Genomic DNA, 22,555 nt, shown 5'->3' with positions numbered 1-22,555 from the left:
AAGGCAAGAGTAAATTGGTTTTTTCTAGGCAAGGGTGCTCCAACCTAGACCTCACCATAGCTTTCTAACGGGTATGATTATCGTCAAGCGCTGAATACAGACAGAATCATCCAAACAGAATTTACTAATTATATGGCTCCATTGATGTTGGGTACTAAACAATAGCTTTGCAATCGAAAAATCAGCTTTTAAAAAAATTACATTAATAATGGGCATGATGGTCACGGAGTCTCATTTATTAAATCTGATATATATTTTTTTATTATCCTAGATAAACATCGAAAAACTTTTTTATAGATTTATGTAAACTGGTATTTAACCTGGTACTTCAACTGGTACTGTGGGGATAGTGGGGATCACCAGTTTATTACTTTTTCACTAATGTTTATAATTAGGGCCGTTAAAGTATAGGTCCGTAAATGTAGGCATTACTACTCGTAACATGCGATTGCAATCGGCAGTACGTACTGATCTGCGTTATGTATTATCATAATATGAAAACTTTTGCTATAAAATTGTTGTATCTTGCAACGAATATGTACCATTATACATGGTTATTTTGCAATTTAGAACCATTTTATCACAAACTTTTATCGAAATAATTTATAAAACTTTTAAACTATTGTAAATAAATCTAAAAATGTAAAAAAATCGCGAACTGGTCGATTATAAGATGAATCGTTGACGAAATCGGTATTGACAAGTATTTTTAAAACATGCACCGCATAAACAAGCATTGCTTTTTTGAAAGTCAGATTGATATTTGTTTAACACAAGCGGACATTTTAATATTATTAAGTCGCGTGTTAAAGGATGTTGACTTTAATATTTTTTAACAAACAATGTATTAATATATTAAACAACAATTGTTATACCGTTACCACAAGGAGTTTGCCAGAATTTTCTTATAAGTAAAAATCCATAACCATTATAATATAAAATTTTCAAACTTGAGTAGTGCTATATTCTTTATCTATTCCCTGTACATCGATAGTTCTACTTAATTCAATCTTCATCCATGTGAAGAATAGATCAAATTAAAAGTGAACTTCGGGTTTTAGTGATTGTTTTATTATTAAAATAACGTTTCTATAAAATGACCAGGTACCCAGATTAATCAAGTGCTTTGCATTTTAAAGAACATTTCGTCAACAAAGGAAGGAAACGGCATTAATATAAAAAAGCACTTCCTTCTAACTACTGCGAGCGAGCGTAAAATAATGCCCTGCTCTTTTTTCATAATTTATAATAGCATTTTGCATCTGCAAGGACCCGTGGGCAATCAAACTGTAAGATAATTAAGCTGAGTAATATTTTATTTTATTTTTTATTCAGGTTACTTGGCCATCACACAGTCATCGGGACCTATCGTCGTATTTGTACGAAAAAGAGACTTTCTTATTAATAAGTTAATTAAATTAATATTACAAATTGTTTTTTCTACGGCATGAAATATCAAGAAGGCTTGGGTTGAGCATTAATGATCTTTAAATTTTCTTAACTAAATTAATCTTACCCTAGTATAGTATTCGCACTTATTTTTGATGAATTTCATAACCCTTGGTGAAACGATCTGTGTTTCGATAAGTTCATTTTTTTTGCCAAACCTGGTACCATACCAATTTGGCACTGAAACTATATTGTGAGTAGATTTGTGCTCGTAACGAGATATTAAAATTCCTGCGAACACCCACGAGTGGAAATTCAATCAATTGATCGTCTAAATCACATCAAACAGAATTCTGAAGTAATAGAACTTCCTCTTCGTTGAACCAAATAATACCTAATTATTTTGTGACGGCGTAAATAAATATAAAATACAAATTATACTCTTTCCGAAAAATTTCAAGTTTATGTAATTAGGTGTTATTAATAACCTTGTCGTTCTGTTAATGATTGCAAACTTTTTATTCTTTTATTTTGCTACATGTGAGCCCTGTGAGCAATCTCACCTGATGGTAATTTATGATGCAATCTAGCATGGTAGCGGGATAACCTGTTACTGGTATCGCAGTTATAAGCCCTAATCGGTTTCTAGACGTCATCGTACTAGAACGCTTAATAACTCGGCAACACGTTTTTGTCAGTAGGGTACTAGCCACGGTCTAAGAGTTTCCCACCAGAACAGACCAGAGAAAAATCTGAAATTAATAATTCCCAAATCCCCAGCACTCCCACTTATAAAACAACAGCCCTCACCAATGCGTCAGGGAGATCATCAAACTTTATAATAACCATATTTTAATTGAATGCCTTTAGGATATGACAAAATAATAAATATTTGCCCAGATATTCTGTAAATATGACATAATGATATTGTTCACGTGTTTCTTATTCTGTAACCCGTATCCCAAATACCAAGCTTCATTAATATAACGAGAAAAATTTAGGCTTCAATACGAGCTTACTTCACCGGTTAAGGGAAAGAACTTCCAAAACACCTTTTTTAGTAAGTACACCTCCAGGGTGCTCAAAGAATATCATAAATTCAACCAATTGACGTCCACTGTTGCACATAGGTCTTTTGTAGAGAGTTCCACAATCCACAGTCCTGGGCCGGTTACCTCCAGTGGCTCCCAGCGACTCGCCAGATGTCGTCAAAGAATATACCCCCATAATTTCATCCGTTTGGGCTGTAGCTTGTCTGGCAGACGGTCAGGACAAAGCTCTGTATAGTTATTGATGATAGATTGAAGGTGAAATATTATTCAGAAAATTAAATTGTATTCAATATTGGAAACATGCAATTTAGTAAATTATTGTCGGCACATTCAAAAATTTGCAAAAAATACATTAACTAACGTAAAAAATAAGAATAACACCTTTTAAATTACGAGTATCATTAATATTTCAAATACAACAATAACTGTAAATTTTACAATATGTATGAATTTTCATGTCCGAACCATTGAACTCTTGCAAAACGTTAATACTCTCAGGGTAATAGTAGCATAACTCAGTCTGAAGTTTACTCATTCTTGTAATATAAAATGAAATACTTATGAATTACCTGCACAGTAATTTACGGGTGCATAAATGTAAATTAAATTTGGGAATTTATCAAATTAACTAAGGCTTTTTCAGACTTCGCTATTTATCTATAGGGGATAGGCAAAGACTTGCCCTTAAATTATTTGAAGTTTCAGTACGATACTGCTTAGAAACCAAATGCGACCATATGCGGTTTCTACGCATTATGATACTGACACTCTAAATGAGTTTAAATTATGTTTAAATCTGAAACTGAATTTACAATATGAAATTGTACTCATACTTTATATTGCAGTAAGCATGAATTTAAGAGATCATGTGATGGCCTTTACATTCTACATGGGAGCGTTCACACGTCTTTTGTGCTGAAAAAACTGAAACCGTTTAGTACTTTTAAAAATAGAATTGTTTTAACAAACTGTCAAGGAGACCGGATTGCAATGCAACAAATCTCAGCATATCCACGGCGATCGATTTTTACATGAATAAAGATATCTCGTGAGAACTCCTGGCTGATTGTACGTTAAATAAAGTGGAACCCATAAAACATTTAAATTTTATTGCCTTGCGAAAACTGCCTGCATTGTTACTTCCAGTCTCCTCAAAAAAATGTACATTTTATCATCACTAACCATTGTCTTGTTAGGGATAATAATTGATTTAAATTATTAAATTTAGTGAAAAAATATATCCTTCGCATAATAATGAAAAGTGAACGTCATTTTTGTTAAATAAACTCAACAGCTCTCTTAAATATATTTTATAAACTTTCTTTGGACGTTTATAGGAAAAGAAACGCCAACTCTCGGATTACAGTCGTAGAAATTCAAAGTTAATCTCAAGTAAAGTAACTCCGCCCGTAAACAGTTGCAGTGGACGGCCATTTGAAATTTATCCACTTTGTTGAAGAAAACAATGTGGAAACGCCGGAGGGGAAATAAACAGGAATAGAAAGATTAGGTGCAATAGTATTTTTAAATGAAGAATGTAATCGTCGTGGAAGAAATAGGTACCTACAGTTTGAAAGGACATTACGGAATATTTTTAAATTATAAACGTATTTTAAAAGCATCACTTGGAACATGAGTATTTGGAGAAATATTAAGCGAAAGCCAACAAAAATTTCTATTATGGTATTAAGGTTTGCGTAAACGATAGAAAAAGCATGGGTGTGAATTATTACTCTAACCAGGTTGCTTTCTTAAATATTTTCATATGTGAGATGGTGATAAAAAAAAGGAACACCCGGCTAAGTTTGTTTTGTGCTTCTTCTTAGACCAGGGCGCGTTTGGAACCCTCCTAACTTTAGTTTTAAGTCAAGCTTAATAGTCGGGAACCTGTGGTAACGGTATGTATGTCAGTGATATAACACCATTGTCACTCATCGGTTTCTTTATTTTATCTTTATCTGTAGAATGGTAACTAGCCACGGCCGAAGCCTCCCACCAGACTAGACCCGATAAAATGCAGAAATTAAGAATTCCAATTTATCTCTGTCAGGAATCGAACACCGGACCTCCCAACTAAAAGTACCGCTCACCGCTGCGCCAGGGAGGCCGTTAAAAATCTTCGCAAGAAACGGTTCAGAGGTTGAGAGTCAGCAAAATATAATCCACATAATAAATAAACGAACATTAATATTGATGCTCAATCAATCTCTTGAGGCGAGTTGTTTTTATTTGTACACATAATTTCGATCAAACCTCCATAATCAAAGTCGCTGTTCGCGCCCCCTGTAAAAGATCCTATAAAGGCAAAATTTAAACTTCAATAAAGTTCTATAGTTTTTCAAACACTTTATAACTGGTAAGTTCTTCAAGTTGTTCTCAAAGTTAACTAACTTTGGCTGCACTCGATCATTCTTTAAAAAGCAATAAACGTTCATAACTGCAAAGTAAAACTTCCGCTAGAGAAAAATGTGCTGATACACATGTGCGGACGTTCAAGCAATTTTAAGTTCTCTTTGAAAACTTAGTTAACAATTTTTAATAAGCGATTAATACTTTTTAAAGGGAAACAAATCATCCACTGATTTTTCGAACGCAAACCTATACATATTTGTTAAATTATTGATAGATATAAAGTAATATCTGATTTACTTCCATGTGATGCAGAGCTAATCTTTAATATCCGAATCTTTCAACTCATTGATGACAATTTCATGGAACACAAATCTCTGGTCTATAATTATTTGAAAGGCTTAAATTAATATAAATCGCACTTTAGATTAGAGATTTGTTTTATCCAACAGAATCGGCACAAATATCCAAATTCAATGGCGTACTTTCGTAGATTATACTTGAATGATTTGATATTTCATATTTTATAAGTATCTAATGCTAAGATATCCCAACATATTAATTGTCCTTACGTAATAATATGGTTATAGCTACTCGTATGTTACTTTTTACACAACGTAGCGCGTACATTACGCGCTTAATATATGTCAGCTGATGTAACTCAATAAAACCAGAGTGGGGTGTAGTATTGAAGCTCCCCCCCGTTGCATCGCCAGAGGATTTTCGCCTGCAAAGAGATTTGAATAAATCGACAATTCGTGAAATCGGTTTATATGAATATCGATTAGAATAACACTCGGCTGGGAATCGTAGTGAGGTTATTTCTTTGGCTTATAAGATCAAAATGTTTAGTTAGAGAGACTATTTGAGATTATATTTTATAAGCAGAAAAGCTTTTGCTTCTCTACACTCTCTCTCTAGTGGCCGCAATCGAAACGAAGCCGCGTCTGAAATATATTTATTAACGCTTTATTTATTATATTAATTGATAAATGCTTAAAAAACTTATTCGAAAGATCTTTTACCACAGAATTAAGAACATATAAAAACCATGTACCAAGTTATATTTAAGCATCAAAAACCACTCCACTTTAGATTGGTTTCTCGAACAGACGGTAAATCACTTCATACCACTTAGCCGTTGACAGTTATTATTTTACCTCTAATGTTCTAAGCGTTCACCTTAGTGAATTCTGTATGTTCTTAATAACTTATTTACCTTATATGTATATATCTTTACCTACAAATAAGCGTTTCTAAGCATTTTATAAAATAATAAACCGGCCATTATATCAGACGCGGCTTAATTAATACCATGTTTTAGTCCGGATCAGGATAATCCGGTTCTGGGTTCGATTTCCTGGAATAGTATTTGGTAGGTACATTAAGGCATCGTTTTCATCCCGGTTTTATTAACGCTATGTGTGATGATGTAACGTTATAAAAGTATTTGTAATAAACACAAAAATCATACCTCTCAACACATGTACAAAGACAGCAGACGCTGCAACGTCCGCCAGTGAGCACGTATAGTTTCCAGAGTCGTTTCTATTTGCATTCGCTATGTAAAGCCTAGAAAGTGCGCCATTTGCAGAAGCCTCGGTTTTGACACTGTTGAAACAAAAACGTAATTAGAGAAATTAAAAACATAACTGTAAACACTCTACGAATTTCCAAATTTGAAAATGGCGTCACACAGCTGCCATATTGAATTTATTACACACTTATTTTAGTCAATTTCACTTGGGATAAAGTAACAATTCTAACTATATCACATACATCTAAATCAGTTCAGTAATTTAGAAGTTATAGCGGACTAAAAAACTCGCATACATACATATAAACTCACACATATACATAAACTCTTGTTCTAAGTAGTAAAAAACGTGCTTGTCAGAAATAAGATGCGATTATTCTTGAAACTCAATAAACAAATAGCCAAACTGTAAGAATGTTGCAAACAGAAATTATTCTAAGCACTAGAACATTATTTAAAGTAACAGAGTTTCAGTAGAAATTGTTCTAGATGAAGCAACAAGGCCATCACTTCCTCGACTGTGCTAACTCACACGAAATGACACTTTGAATCTAAATTGGGCAGCCCAAGGGAAACCCACATAATGAAATCACTGTTTTAATTAAAACATTTATTCAACCATGACAATTCTTAAACAAAAGGCAACTGAGTCTTAACTGTTACAATTTTCTTTCAAATAAATCTCGGACCCAAATATTCACATACGTTTACAAAGGGCCGCTACTGTTCTTTGTCTACACTTTCAGAATTCAAATTGTTCGGAAATTGAACGCTTAGGTTGGCTTTCCTTGTTATTATTATGTTGTTGCAAGATATAAATCGGTTCAGTTACGGTTACTATTGTTTTGAGAGTATTGGTCGTTTAAAGGAAAGTAAATCACAAAACCACAGATATTAAAATAGGCAGTTTTATTTGCGCTTGGGGCACATTTATATAATATTGTTATTTTTACTCGTATTTTGTTACATCAATAATAATCACGAGTAATTAATTATTTGTCTCCAGGCGTAATTGTTCATTCTTCGCACATAAGTTACTGTCGCGGTATCAGCAACCCTAATTTTTCACGATTTTATTACATTCCAAAAAGCTTTTGTTTGATATTAAAGTGGTTGAACCAATGACCTTGCAATGTTGGAACTTTCATTTAAGCTACATTACCAGTTTCTATGAAGCATTGTTTACTCAGTTTTCTTTGTTTGTATTTTTTTAAATATTATATTCCAAGGTCCAGTTGACAACATAAATTGCTTAAGCCAAAAATCTTTTAAATTTAAAAGTATTCTGTAAATAGTAGAGCTTTCTTATATAACCATAATTTCTTAATAATATTAAGGTGAATGGTTATTAGGATAAATTTACACCATCCTAATGTCATTTCGTACTCAATGCAATCCGATCTGCTTTCCCTATTAATTATTATTTCACCCTAAATGGCTTTAATTTTATGCGCTATTCAATTGAATCTCCTTCAAGAGTGAATCTTCCAGGACTAGATCAAATAATATCATCAATCAATTTTATTTAACATCCCATAAATTTAGAACGGAAATATTATTTAACGTTTTTTTCTATTCTTATTTTTTTATGAAGCTAATATTTAATATATGCTTATATAACAAATTGTATTGGTGCACTTTAATGTTTTTCTTTTATAATATGTACTTATTAAACAATTTTGTTGTATTTTAATGTTTTATAAATTTACAAGCAGACTAGGAACAAAAATTTAAACTCCCCGGTGTATATATAGGAGAGATTGTTATAAATCTTTATTAATTTACAACTTCTAACCTTCTAGACTAACCGAGACTACTCGAGCTGTATCTCAACCGTTTTCTTTCATGCAGTGTAAGAATTTATGAAATTAAATGTTACTATATTATTATGCATGGAAAGTTAACGTTTATTTAAATATATTTAGTCAGACTTATGTTATTTTTGTTTCAGCATTCTTGTTATCAGTATCAGTGTCTAGAATATTGTTATGATCACAAAGTAATCTCCATATTTCAAAGAATTAACGTTTGCATTGCAAATAATCCTCTATAATTCTCACCGTAGTATTTATTGATCAAAAGAAAACTCGTATCACATCTCATCTTAATTTACGAATGAATGCAATGAATAATGAATGTAATTATAAGAGTACGTATAAATAGAAACATGTGTGAAATTCCATATTCAGCATTCGCTTTAGCTCGTTCGCCTTCTTTACTAATATTACAAGAGGAAAACTTTGATTGTTACTATTCATTCCTACAATCTCATTGCAGCCTGCAATAATGTTTTTTATAAATCAAGGCTAGAAGAAAAAAAATCTGACTAAATATTTTACCATAATATAATACTTTAGGTGAAAAAAAATCCATGAAGGTTCAATATCTTTAATAGAAGAGTAACAAATATTCCTTTATAACTAAGTTACCGCGGGTGAAACTATAGGGAATTGACTATTTAAATGTCAAAATATTGCAAATATTTTTAGCACTATTGCCTTATGTTTTAGTAGCATTACTTGTGCTACAAATTTAGCTTTCACCCCTCCGAGAGTGTAACTAGAATAACAATTCTAGTTTACAAAACCATGATAAGTTGTATAGATTGTTTTTTTAGGCATTTCGCTGAAAATTCTCAAAAATCTACTCAGGCGCAAGGTGCGCGGTGCGCGGCAAATTTTGCATATGATATAAGTGTGACAAAGAACTGTGGAGCTATTCCGATGTTATATCACGTTTATTTGTAAGACCTAATCTTTTAGTATCAACTCTTTGGACAATTTATGCTTGGTAGCATATAATCAAAAAATATCCTCTCTTCTATTTCCTGTTAGGTTATCAAGTTTGTTTTGTGTATTATATTTATTGGATTAATTTATATGAGCACCCATCCTTTTGATCAAAGAAAGTAAAAGTTTTGTGTCAGTTAATTCAAGCAGAAATTTACGCAATAATATTTTATACAAAATTCTCTTTTAAAATAATCCTTAGAAAATTATTTGTTTGTTCCTTTATCTTCGTATCTTCCTGTTAATATTATTCTTGTTTGAAAATATTAATAAGATTAAGTTACGAGTTTTGTAAAATTCCTCAATTTTTGCAATCATATTGATGACCTATATGGTTGCAAATAAGTACTTTTCTCTTTACCCTTCCTGTCGCAGTGGTGGGCCTGAGCGCTGTATAAGTGAAGGTCCTGGGGTTGATCTCCGGCAGAGGTAATTTGGGAATTTGTGATTTACGATGTTGTGTACAAACCGATTAAGGATATGGCTGTAATGTATCCGCCTTACGCCTAACAAGTTAGCCTTTCATATGAGACTTCAGAATCACTTACTATCAGATGAAATTGCAGTCGAGGGCTAACATGTTGGATAAAAAAATCTGTCTTTTTTTATTTTCTTTTATAGAGGCAAGCCACTAAAGTGAATATGAAGCTCTTGTTTGTCTCCAACAAAAGTTATAAACAGGTATCTCAAAACATGCTTATAAATATTTCACAGACTTGAACGCGAAACGTTTACTTCAATCATTTAATTCGTTACCTACATCACATTTCATTTTTACACTTCATCGTACGAGATATCTAAAGCATTGATGTTAGGGTAGTAACCAATTTTAGTCGGACCAGACTTAAAGTAGTTTGGTAAACTCCAAATGCTACAGCATTCAACACTGTACCAATGAGTGTCTGCGAAAATGTATGTAACATCCACGTCACAGATTCAGACACGTCTCAGATTTTAATGACAGTCTCGTACCTAAGCCACCTAAAGTAGTAGTAAGAAGAACCTGAAGAGACAACGATTAAAATAATTTTTGAACAAACCTGACGCCACCTCGCTTGGTGTCATAGTTGAGTAGTCTTCCACCATGCTTCCAATTGACCTGCCGAGCTGGCTGTGGGACCTCACTGACTACGCATCGTAACTCTATGATGGAACCCTCCTTGTAGAACTTGTCTTGGAGCGGTCGACCACGTTCGTCCACTATCTCAACTTTTGGCACTACGGGAAAAAAGAACATTAGTTACTGATATTATCCTAAGCTTATTATTGTAGCACTGCTGGAAATAGTCAAGCATCATACAAGATAAAATACCCTGTACTATTTTTAATACTTTACTTTCTTAAGAGAAACAAGAGAAATACTATAACATGTGTTTTTTTTTCATAGAAACAGTCTAATTTAATAGTATTAGTCCAAACAAGTATATGACGGCCGGCCGGCGACATACTCTGAAAATTTCAAGTCTCTACCTAGTATGGTTCATGAGATTTAGCTCTCTGACTGATAGACTAATGACTGATAGATGGAAAGACGGCCGGACAGATCGCTGAGGCTTAGGTATAAGGTCCTTTTGTTACGTTTCAGGCAGGTTCCTTTCCTAAAAAGCCTTCCATGGTCAAAAACTATGTCGTTAACCTAAGGTAGATCTTAATTAGTGATCCTCCAAAACATCTTACTATATAAAACCTTGAATAAGAAATAATGAAAACTCAGAAACACATTGAATTAATTTTCGTTCAGGTGTCATGCTATACAGTAGGATATATGTACTATATGCTTCCGAACTTTAGACTAGTCAAAATTAGTCACCATGCCTATTAAACCAACAAGTCAGGAAGCTCTGTCAAACCAGTAAAATAACGAGGCTAGATCCGTTGTCTTTTACCTGCTTTAGGCAAACCAATAATCCATTGATCGAAACGAGCCATCGCTAACTGCAACGATGCAAAAAAACGCCTACATAATTTGTTTAGTGTCTTAACTTAATGAAATTCGTTTGTGACAATACCAGTAAACTGAATATTCTATCAGTTGCATGCATATATTGTAAACACAATTGATGAATTGTAAACCGCTCGGTGAAGTTGTCAAATGAATTTTAAAATAGTCAAAAATCGTATACCGTTTAATGATTTATTACCTTCTGGAAATGATTTATGGGTTTTGACAATTTGAAAATACAAAATATTTTGCGACACCGTATTTTCCTACGCTAATACGGAAATCGAATATGCAGGTAGTGTGTTTGTTTGTGTCAAAGTCTGTGAAAATTTTCCTCATGAACTGCTGGCATATTTTTTATCTGGTTTCTGTATAACTAAGAGATCTGAGAGGAAAAGAGGTATCGCCAACGTTGAATTATATACAATATTAGTACAGAAAGAATGTAATACAATATGAATGATTTCACCGTCGCGTAGGTGTAAGTTAGATTGTCCTCGGTGAATTCCTCGTCGGTGAATTCCTTGTCTTTTATTTTGGTCACACTCCATCACTCCAGATATCACGAACATTATATTAACATTACGTAAACCTCTGTTTACGTCGGGAATTTAAAAAAAAGTTCCAAGAACTTTATCACTTTACAGCTTGGCTCCTCGTTGTATAGTTTCATAATAAACGAGAGCGAGACAGTTTTCAAGAGAGAACTTATTCCTAAACTGTTGTCATATAAACCTTTAAGAAGATTTCCTATACAGTATAAGTATACAGGATATGAAAAACTCGTAGAACAGCTTAAGATCTTGAACGTAAACATTTCTCAAACTATATTATTAAAGTATCTAAAAGATTTCTGGGCATCGAAATATTGTGTGCAATGAAAAATATTTCAGCTTTAAAATAAGGTGATATTGTGGGGCTGGATATATGGATGGCTGGATATAAATGCTCATAACTTCTATTTTACTACACAGACGTCTGACCTCTGATATGCCAATGATATCGTACTTTACCCTTTTAAGACTTCCTGCGTTTCTAATAGACGATCGTATGAGGATAAGGACCTAAAATTGTAGGTTTCCTCCATAAAGCTTGATTTTTTGTCGATATTTTGTTGAGTACTGGTGGTTACATTTTTTGGGAGCTGGTGGTGGTCTTCCACGGTGACCAGCCGGCTTGGAAGATGTTTTGTGTTGTTACTCTCTTTACTTGGTATTCTTGTTTTTTTTGAGAGGGGGCTAATTGATTTAATTTATATAATAATATTGTGTTTGGTCGATTGTAGGAATTTTATTTATTAAATAATTTAGAACTCCGGCTTCACTGGTCCGTAGGAAAACTGGAAGTGTGGAGTATTTGAAGGGGTTAGTTATTTTTTTTGTTTACATGTGTTTCAAGGGGTGGTTGAAATTGACTGGTCTGCTTTTTTTGAGGGGAAGCAATCTTTACTTACTGTTTTCCGGGATGGGAGCGACATTCGATTTTTATAATATAACTAATTTGTCATATGTGATTATGGCTTTATTTCCTTTTTCTCTTTCGGTTTTCAATTGCTATGTAGCTCTCTTCTTTTTTCCATAACATGCTGAGGGTAATCTCAGTTCAATCTTATGCTATGTTATGTGTTAAGCATGTTATTCTTTTATATAATATTTGGTTTTTTTCCGTAGCTTTTTCTTCTTGAAGACCTCGTTTTTTCCCCAGACTTGTAAGTTTTAATATGATCGCGCGAGGATTATCAGATATTTTCCTACTCTTCTTAGTTTTAGGATATCGTTTTAATATGATATCATAAATGAGTGATGTTTATATATTTTCTTAGTCCGAGTAGATAAGCTCATGTTTTTTAATACCAAATATTACAACATTTATTTTTCTTGTCTATTTTTCAACGAGGTACAATATTTGTTCTTGTTTTCATAATTTTTGTTTTAAGTCTTACTCAAGTTTACTGTTTACGAAACCCTAACTCTAAAAATTAGGATAAACATCAGAGCTGTTTAAGAGTATTACTTAAAAATAAATTTTACATCACTCTCATCAAATATTTCCTAAATTGTAATGGTATAAAAGACCCTTGTAAGCAATTTTCATAATAAAAGGATCGCGCTTTACAATTTTTTACTTTAAAGGTTATCGATAACAAGAAAAGGTCAACCTTAATTTAAAAATCCTAGCGAACAACTGACCTCTACTACTTTAGTAATAGAGGAGTACACAAATTTAGAGTTGTGACTATTCTACGACTCTTTATTCAACCTTTATCTTACGCGGCCTTTGTATGTCCGATCAATTCCCTAGTATCCCAAATACCTCTGTAACGGCCCAGGCACAGGCACAAACTCGGGAGCTGGTGCAGGCTGCATGTTGTTTTTCGCGCGGGGTCACCACTTTATCCCTACGTATTTCACTTCACGGTCACCGTCACGTCGGGGTCACCACTTCACCCATGCCCTATCGGGGTGTCTAAATGAAACACGTCATAGCACTGGTATTGTTTATTGTGCGCACAAACACCACTGCCAATGGTGGCCAGAACGGGCGGACTCCCCGTGTGTCGTCGTGCAATACATTTTGTAGTAATCAGCAAAACGCACTGCACGCGCACATATGTGTCGCTACACCTCCTTGATTAGCTTACTTTTCCCATACCGAAGAAACTGTTTCAAATATCCCAGTGGTGACGACAAACTCGGTTAGTGTTTTATCTACGCGAGCAGTAACCTCTTCCAAGTCCAAAACATGATCCATCAATGACTACTCCTATGCTTTGAATCCTCTTTAAAAGATTCTGAAGCAGTTAGCTATTGATAACATTAAAACACCCAATGTTATAATGACCATTATATCATCCAAACGGATGATATCAGATGATATAGAACAGTTGCATTAATAACGATAAAATAACTACTAAATACTACTAAAAGCGTTGTGGGTACATTAGTATCCGGAACATTAAGCTGAGTCAGAACCTTTTTATTGGCACGACACAAATCTTAGACTTAAGCTATTATTAAATAAGTACTACCTAAATGTTTAAGTTACTCCGTATGTAAGTCTGTTTGTGTTGTTCTGATAAATAAACAAATTCTATTCTATTCTATTCTATTCTAAATATCACGGATAGTTAATTATTTGACTGAGAGAATAACCTAACAACACATTTTAAAAATTACCTTTGACTTTTTTTTAAACGCCTTAAAAGTTTCACGGCACTTAGAAACAGACAGAGGATTATACAGAGAGTAATTTTCTCTTTACCTAACCTTCAGAGGGTGAAACGGGTGCGTCAGTGCGAGTGGACTGAACTTATTATGGAGAGAGTGAACTCTTGCGAGTCTCATCTAACTAAGGCCGTGTAGTGATAGCAGATTAGAAAGCAGTCACCACTCCTCTTCTTCCCGTGGGTGTCTAGGGACTATATAACAGAGAACAGACAGCAGCATCCTCTGTGCCATCATCACACCATCTACTGCGGTCACCAACCGGTCTACCCAGAATGGTGATTATGGGCAAATTGTTCCTTTTGGATAGGGCTTTACTTTTAGGGCTTTAGGGTACAAAAGTGAACTTTTATGGCCTGTTGATAATGTAACTAGCAACATTTATTTAAGAGACTGGTTGAGGAGTATCTCTCAAAAAGGTTTTAGTGACATCCTTTTCCGCGGCGGAAGCACCCTCCCTTCTCTCCATGTTTTCCTCCTAACACTGTTTTATGTATTAATTTCTTTTTTTTCTATGTTGCACGCCTTTTTAAAATTTGAATACACATACAAATTTAAATGTACACGTAAGTCTATAAATTGTATATGTTTATATAAGCGTCCATTCAAAGAGGTCTACTAAACTTTGCCATGAATAGCTTAGAAAATGGTTATTTTAAGTTTTTTCCAGGTTAAGTATTTTAAAATTTGCAGTCAGATAAATATTTTTTAAGAAAACTCAACAGACCTTTTGGTGGTGTCAAAACAACCCTTAAAGCTGCGATGTAAATGACGTTCGAAAGATGGGTTAGGATTTTTGAAGTATCACCTTTAACAATGTCGATAAAATACTAAAATACCTACCTTTGTTTTACTTATTTGGCTGGTAGAAAATTTAGATGAGCGTTGAACCTAAGTTTGTACTCCCAGTGGAACATGTTATATTAATTAACACAATACCTTAATTATCGTTTATTAAATGTATAATGTTTACTCCTAAAATCGGTGTAAAGGTGACTGTTTCGTGTGTCTAGTGGCTAACATGTTTGACTACTGATCACGAGATTTTGGGTTCAATTTTCGTGTCGAGCTAAAGAAATTTTGGGTATTAATTTATTGTGTAAATTCTCAGTTCCAACCGAGTTAGGAGTATGGCGTTGTCCACCACCGGAGATTTGCGTTTGTCCGGGATAATATCACTAACTGGTGATAAAACCAAACGATCAAGATTTTAGCAGCGTGATTCAGTTCCCATCTTTTCTATGAGAGCTAGAGTCCTTTGCCAAGTGAGATATTACTAAGAAATTAATAATATGAAAGAATTTCATTGTTATTTGAACAATGGTCACATAAGTGAATGCATATAAAACGCAGAGGCTCGTTCATATTGCTTATTCCTACGATGTGTTCTAACGTGAACGTTATAGTAGATAGATAAACTTAAATTAAATTATGCGCTGAATTGCGAAATTAAATCCATTTCACTCGAAGAGTCTAAGTTATTTACCGTTGTTTATGTATTTACCTGTTGAAAATGGAGTTAGTGATTTCTGGATGGTGGCAATATCAAACTAAGAATCACCATCGAAAGATAGACGAAATCGTAGCAAGCACGATCTTTAGGGCAATTCTGTGCCTAGAAAAATGTATTAGCAATGTAGTAATATATGAAGTCGTAGTTAAGTCGATCGATTTCTAAGTTTGTTTTAAATAACTGGGTAAACTAGAGGTAATGGGACTTATGAAATAGGATAAAATAGATACCCTATGATCTTTTTTATGAAGGTCACGTTAAAGTAGATAGCGACAACATGTCTCAATAATTTTACAATTAGGGTAGTCAGTGTTTCATTTGTAAGTAAAGATATTGCTTAAATACTAATGCTTTAATGGATACAATTTGGTACGTAACCGACTATTACATGCTTTTAGTGTCTAGATTGTTGTTGTTGAGAAGTGACATAGCATCATCATATTAACCTCTTACCGGCCAACTACAGGTCACGGGTGTTCTATTACAGCGCAAATGGTATAGGCCACCATGCTGGTCCAGTGCGGATTGGTGGATTCCACACGCCGATCAGATCATTATGGAGCACTCTCAGAAATGCAGGTTTCCTCTCGATGATTTCCTTCACCGTTGAAGCAAGTGATATTTTAATTGCTTCAAACGCACTGAACTTAGAAAAGATAGAGCTGCGGGCTGGGGTTCGATCGCGGCCCCTCGAAAGTGAAGGCGAAGTCTTAACCACTGGGCTACCACCAGATACTATAGCAATGGAGCCTAATCAAATACATTTTGCTTGTAAGGGCTTAGTGTAGTTAAAAAATTTAACACTATTGTCACGGTATCTAAAAAAAGTCGTAGGGATTAAGTTTTGTAAAACATCTTATTAAGATAATTCTCTGATAAAAATCTGACCTGAGCACCCAGAGGTAATCTTGAGCTGTCCTTGGGACACAGACACAAAAATTCAAGGGCTAAAAAGTTATTTAGTTTGATTCGCAATTTGCCAAGGATTTTGTGCTGATACTCGTATGTAACCTCAGTAATGTTGAGCTAACAGAATGAGTATATTAGTATTTAAAACTACCACGGATAGTTTTCCACGTGGTATTAAAATTTGCTCATCTTTGAGCATCAGAAAGCTACCCAGTGCGGTTAGTGAAACTAAGTTGAGATACGATAGGTCATTACTCATTTTCAACAAAAGATTAACTTAGCTGTGTAAATGAAGTAATCCTATTCGTTCACTTTCGTTTAACATACCTATATCCTTCGCTACTCATCTCCGCTTTCATCTTTTTATTCTCTCACCCTTATCCATCGGTTCCGTATGTATATGAAAAACTTGGCCATGATGAACACGCTTTCATCAGACCAAAGCTAAGCGAAGCTATGAAAGTGATCCTTGTACATATCTGTTAGTTAGGCTTCCTTATATAAATAGTTGTTTAGAACTATTGTTCAACCACAGTTCATTTACGCATATTTTCCTTACGATTTTATCCTTCACCGTAAAATTAAGTGATATTTTATTTGCTTTAATTAAAAAGGCGTATAGCTCTGAAAAGTAAGATATGCGGGCCGCGGATTAAAATCGGTCCCCCCAAAGGCCATAAAGGCCATAATCACTAGGCTAACACCGCTTATAATAAAGTATCATCATCATCATCTTATCAACCCATTACCGGCCCACGAAAGGGAACGGGTTAAGACCGTAGTCCACCACGCTGGCTCAGTGGGGCTTAGTATAATAATAAAGTATAGCAATGTTAATTTCCTTTAGCAAAACAAAAACAAAATACGAAACTATAATCGTGGGTATATTATTGTAGTTGAAATATCTCCTTGTTTATTTCTTTAGCATTGGAATTCGGATTAGATTTCTGTCTCCGAGCGACTTGTGCTTTGAATTTTAGTTGCCTTATTGTTAAGAGTTGGCCTGAAGTTTATTTGGCCTGCAGCAGAAATTCTAAACAGTAAAGCTGGATAGAATTTCCGTTTAAGATCTTTGTTAATCTAATTTTTAAAATGAGATAGGAATACAACATTTTCAGGGGCTTAGACAAAGAGGTGTGATAATATTATTACTATAGATTTGTATAAAAACAGATAACTTAATTGATCCATTATACAAATTTCGTGTATTTCTCTAACTTGTGTATTTCACTTTTTCTCTATTAATCTATTTTCCTAATAATTTTGCAGAGATAGATAACATGAACGAATATCTAATATTGTCCCAAAATGGATTCTCAAAACTTTTATACACGCGTACTAAGTTATGGACACCAGCTGGCTTATTATAAAAGGTAATTAACTACCAACACAAGCAAAATGTGGAAACATCTGATTTGAAACTTCCTACGGACACGTTATTAATTATAGCCAAAAGTAACCTATGTCTATCCAATAATTGAGAGAAGTTTAATCAAAAGGCGAAATCAATATGTTGTACTTGGGGGGCAACGTGTACAGCCCTGACCTTTATCTCGGATGAAATATTGCGGTGATACGATCTAGCCAATATGTGCAAAAACTAATAACCTGCCAATACCAATAGATTTATAAACATGTTCCAATTTAGACTGGATAGTGAATACCTACAGTATAACGTCGTATACGATACAATGCCATATTGAATCCTTTATTAAGCGAACTCACTATTTTCGACAGGGTTCTCGAATAAAGTTTTATTGGGTCTACGTCACAATTTTGGGTGGTCCAAAAATCTAAATTTTGAGCGCTAACTCGTTGGTCCAATACTCAAGGTTTACGTAAATATATTAAACTCCTCATTATCGGGTTAGATTTTTAAGTATTGCCTCGGAGAGCACGTTATACCTTCAGTTGTGCTTATGATCACTTATAGATGTGATAATTAGGGCCGCTTATCCCTGTCAGACTAGTGAAGTTTGGTCCTGGGAACATACCTCTTCTCTTATGAGGAGGCCTGAACCCAGGAGGAGGAGAAAATCAGGCCTGGCCTTAGCTTGTATTATTAACAGTCAGCTAGTACTGGAGGACTTCTTTCTATCACCATTATATTATGGTGTGCTATTTTGTGTTACAATTATATTGGATAGCGCTAGACGCTACAACCAAATACTTTTTTAGTCACATCATATTTGCTTACCAACTACACTAAGCAGTACCCGTCGAACCAGTGGTGGATGCGTAGAAATCTGACATTCGTAATATCCTTCATCCCTTTCACTCACGTACTGTATGAGCAGGCGCCAATCATTGGGCTGCTCGAAGGCTAGAGAGTAACGCGAGTCTGCTGAATAGGTGTGGCGTCCAAAAGAAAGAAGATGGAGATCTTCGTCACGCCGTCTTACCCACGATATCTGTTAGAGACATTTTACTATTGGATAATAATATTTCCAGGTTAACACAGATAATAAAGTCAAAAGTCGATCAACGTCAAAGACAAACAAAACTCAAAGTATGGCTTTTACCCAGTGCAACATAAATAAGTTTGTTATTGTTGACCTATCAGCTGTGATAGTTTTAGTAGAAGTAGACCTTTTTGTGACAGCTCGTGTTGTCCATACAATCACTGGTACATGAGGCTTAACACCTACGACTCAGATTGACGTCAATTATGACTTTAACTTAATAAAAAAGAAATGGTTATACATCACTGTAATATTTAACTTAAAGTATTATATTATATTTTTAACCTCATCAATTTACTAAGTAACCGTTTTTTAGAACATTTCGTTCTCTATTTCTGGCAATCACTCAACACAAGAATTTTTAATTCGTATTTTTCTATTGTTTTTTTTTTGTTTTAATGGCCACGATAATATATTTCAGAGATAGTTTTTAAGCGAACTTTTTTAAATATTTATAAATGAATTTACATAAATAACAATGAAATATATGTTAATAAATGACCATAATTAATAGATATCTTTACCTTTATCTTTTTTATGATCCTCTTTTTAAAAACCCTTTTCTAAGTTTGTTCTCATGTAAATTTTATCAAAAAATCATAGAATAATTGAGTGAGTCTATATATTATATTAAGAACGAATATACTTGATAGAACAAAGATCCCTTAAAGCTAGTTTCAATGTCGTTAAACAGAAAGGGTTCCTTTATACTTGAATTTTTATTCCATTATTCCAGGATGGAATCGTTGATCCCTTTAATGTTTTGAATCTTCCGCTATTCCAATACCTTTGTACAAATCCACTTTAGATAACTTTTATCTTATTTTCCACAATCTTTATCCCCTTCCTTTTATTTAGATTATTTTTTGCATTGTTGCTTATACTATCAAGTATTTAATCTACTTACGTAAATAATGTAATTATTTTTAATTTTATATGCTCGTTTTTTTTTAATATATTTTATTGTAACCTTTGTTATATAAAGCAGTCGTGTTTTTTTATCTTTAGCATCTAAATAAACATGACCGTGGCAACTAACTATGTCATAGACTAAAATTACTATGTTTTTGTACTAGAATAAGGATAACCGCATAAAGTTGATTAGTATCAAGAGCAAATGTATTTTCGTTCTTTCTCCCGAATGGCCGTATGAGAAATGGTAAAAACATTACCATTACCAACAACTTACGGTTTTTTCTCCCAAGTCATGGACTCTACAATGTAGATGGACACGACTGCCCAGTTGAGCTGTCACGTTATTGGTAGAAGCATCATCTTCGAAGAAAGGCAAAGGTTCAGTCGTAGTAGTGGAAACATCTTCCTCCTGGTCCTCATACACCTCCGTGAAAACCTCGTGCCAGAACGGGCCGTTGATGATCTTCTTGTCACCGGTTTTGAAATCTGCCAAACCACAAACAGATTTAAAATTGCATCTAAATATCGTAATATCTATACCATGAGAAAGAATTCGCACTGCTACAATTACTATAAAATTCATAACACTCTTAGAGATGAGCAACTAGTCTAAAAATGTTCGACCGTAAATGTTAGTGACGTAAGTATTTTGAAAGTTAATTGCAAATTCAGTATGAAAAATTATCCACTTGCGACTCATGTGTACTGTCTGATGAGAATTATGGAACAAAACTTCGAATTTTCTAATGTAACATTAGCAGCCGGTAAAATGAGCAAATTGTTTAAATTCCAGAACATCATTTTACACTTCGTTTAAATCCAGTAAAGACGCAAAACATAAACGACAACAAAAAAGAGAACTAAAACGGAGATTCTACATAACAATCATTTTTCAACTTTAACGTTTGAAGGACCGAGTAAAATCCAAACTGTACTGAAAGTAATAAAATTGTAAAAGACGAGACAAACGAATATTAAATAGAAATGAAACAGTTTTAAAATTTGTTAAGGAAATGGCAAACGAAAGAAAATTTAAATCTACCCGTTACTGTGGAGTGGATGCTTTGTTAAGAAACATTTCTTCGCTCCGTGTAAAGTAGTTACCATTTCTTAGGTAAATGTATGTTAGTTACTGTAAAATAAAAATGCAGTTGTTGATAAAGTAAAGATTTTTATGTATGCAATTTTACACTACATTTTTTAGAGTTATAAAATGTAGGTAGCGTCATTTAATAAGCTTTTCTTTAAATTTGCTTTGTCCGTATAATAACATTCGAATTAGTTCAAGATATGTAATTTAAATCTCAAGCAGATAGTCCAACAGATGATAAGTGGAAAATCATCATACAAAAAGAGCAACACTTTAGACAACTGACTGGCGCAGTGGGCAGCGATACTGCTTTCTATATATTGCCTGGCTGTGGGTTCGATTCCCACAACAGGAACATGTTCTTAAAAATACTTTCAATCATCTTAATAGCAATTCAAGGGCTCATCGTATAAAGTTTTCGACCATTGTGAATTTATAACCAACATTATAGAATCAAAGTGTTATCGTCAATAGACAAAGCTAGGTCAACATTGTTTAATAAATAAATAAATATACTACGACAGTACACACATCGCCATCCAGCCCCAAATTAAGCTTAGCTTGTGTTATGGGTACTAAACTGGCTGATGAATATTTTTTATGCATAATATACATAAATACTTATAGTTTACAAACAAACACCCAGACACTGAAAAACATTTTTCAGTTGTGGGACTTGAACCCACAGTCACTCAGAAAGCAGAGTCGCTGTCCACTGCGCCAATCGGCCGCCTATTGATGTCTATAAAAGTCCATTGGTACACAAATGGTCTCTCCAAACAGAAGAGTTGTCCTATACTTAATCACCACGCTGATCAGACGGCTTGGTGACCGCAGTAGTAGCACAAAAAACGCTGCTGCCCGATCTCCAATATATTCTCAGGCGACACTCGAGAATCACACAGGTTGAAAAGGATAATAACATTTATGAAATAGCTTCATTTACACAACAAACCTATTCATTTACAAACGCATGCATTGATTTATGTAAAGATGTTGAGGTTACCTGGTATCTGTGGTGCAATTACGCATAGTGTTCGTGTGAGCAGCGTGCTGAATATCAGCAGGCCAGCCGACGTCATCTTTTCATTCGCGAGCGTTGAGAAATAGAGATTTCATTGGGCTAGATGTCTCTGCACCTGTAAAAATGGTATTTCAGATTAAGCAACACAATTTTATTATGACATATTTAAATTAATGCTATGTTAAGTTAAAAAAAATCGAGGCGCGAAGCTAAGTAGCAATGAGCGAGGCACATAGATCGGCGAACCGATGAACATTCGTGTCCGAAATTGCTGAAAAGGCAATCTTGCAACGTTAGACGCAGCTATGCTAGATTATTGAATCAATTCGTGTTATTCTTCTCTGAATTTTTTGTTTCTTC

General features: G+C 34.1%; 1 protein-coding gene across 1 annotated transcript; it reads right to left on the bottom strand.

The window, feature by feature from the left end:
• Window positions 1-5,326: 5,326 nt before the first annotated feature.
• LOC120626412 (titin homolog) lies at window positions 5,327-22,253 on the bottom strand. The gene is made up of 6 exons (XM_039893936.1): window positions 22,178-22,253; window positions 20,356-20,567; window positions 18,902-19,115; window positions 10,157-10,334; window positions 6,265-6,401; window positions 5,327-5,517 (listed from the first exon to the last, which is right to left on the bottom strand). Exons 1-6 carry the CDS (start codon window positions 22,251-22,253, stop codon window positions 5,438-5,440), a joined length of 897 nt encoding a protein of 298 aa, XP_039749870.1. The 3' UTR covers window positions 5,327-5,437.
• Window positions 22,254-22,555: the final 302 nt, after the last annotated feature.

The sequence above is a fragment of the Pararge aegeria genome, chromosome 1 (genome assembly GCF_905163445.1).
Source record: "Pararge aegeria chromosome 1, ilParAegt1.1, whole genome shotgun sequence".
Classification (NCBI taxonomy): domain Eukaryota; kingdom Metazoa; phylum Arthropoda; class Insecta; order Lepidoptera; family Nymphalidae; genus Pararge; species Pararge aegeria.
The sequence above is the reverse complement of the archived record's forward strand: the minus strand, read 5'-3'. Positions and strand labels throughout refer to the sequence as shown.

Coding starts and splice junctions, on each gene's coding strand:
- LOC120626412 (XM_039893936.1), bottom strand. CDS start 22,253: ATGACGTCGGCTGGCCTGCTGATATTCAGCACGCTGCTCACACGAACA. Junction 19,116..20,355: donor ATGACTTGGGAGAAAAAACC/GTAAGTTGTTGG, acceptor TGTCTCTAACAG/ATATCGTGGGTAAGACGGCG. Junction 5,518..6,264: donor CTTTGTACATGTGTTGAGAG/GTATGATTTTTG, acceptor ATCTCTTTGCAG/GCGAAAATCCTCTGGCGATG.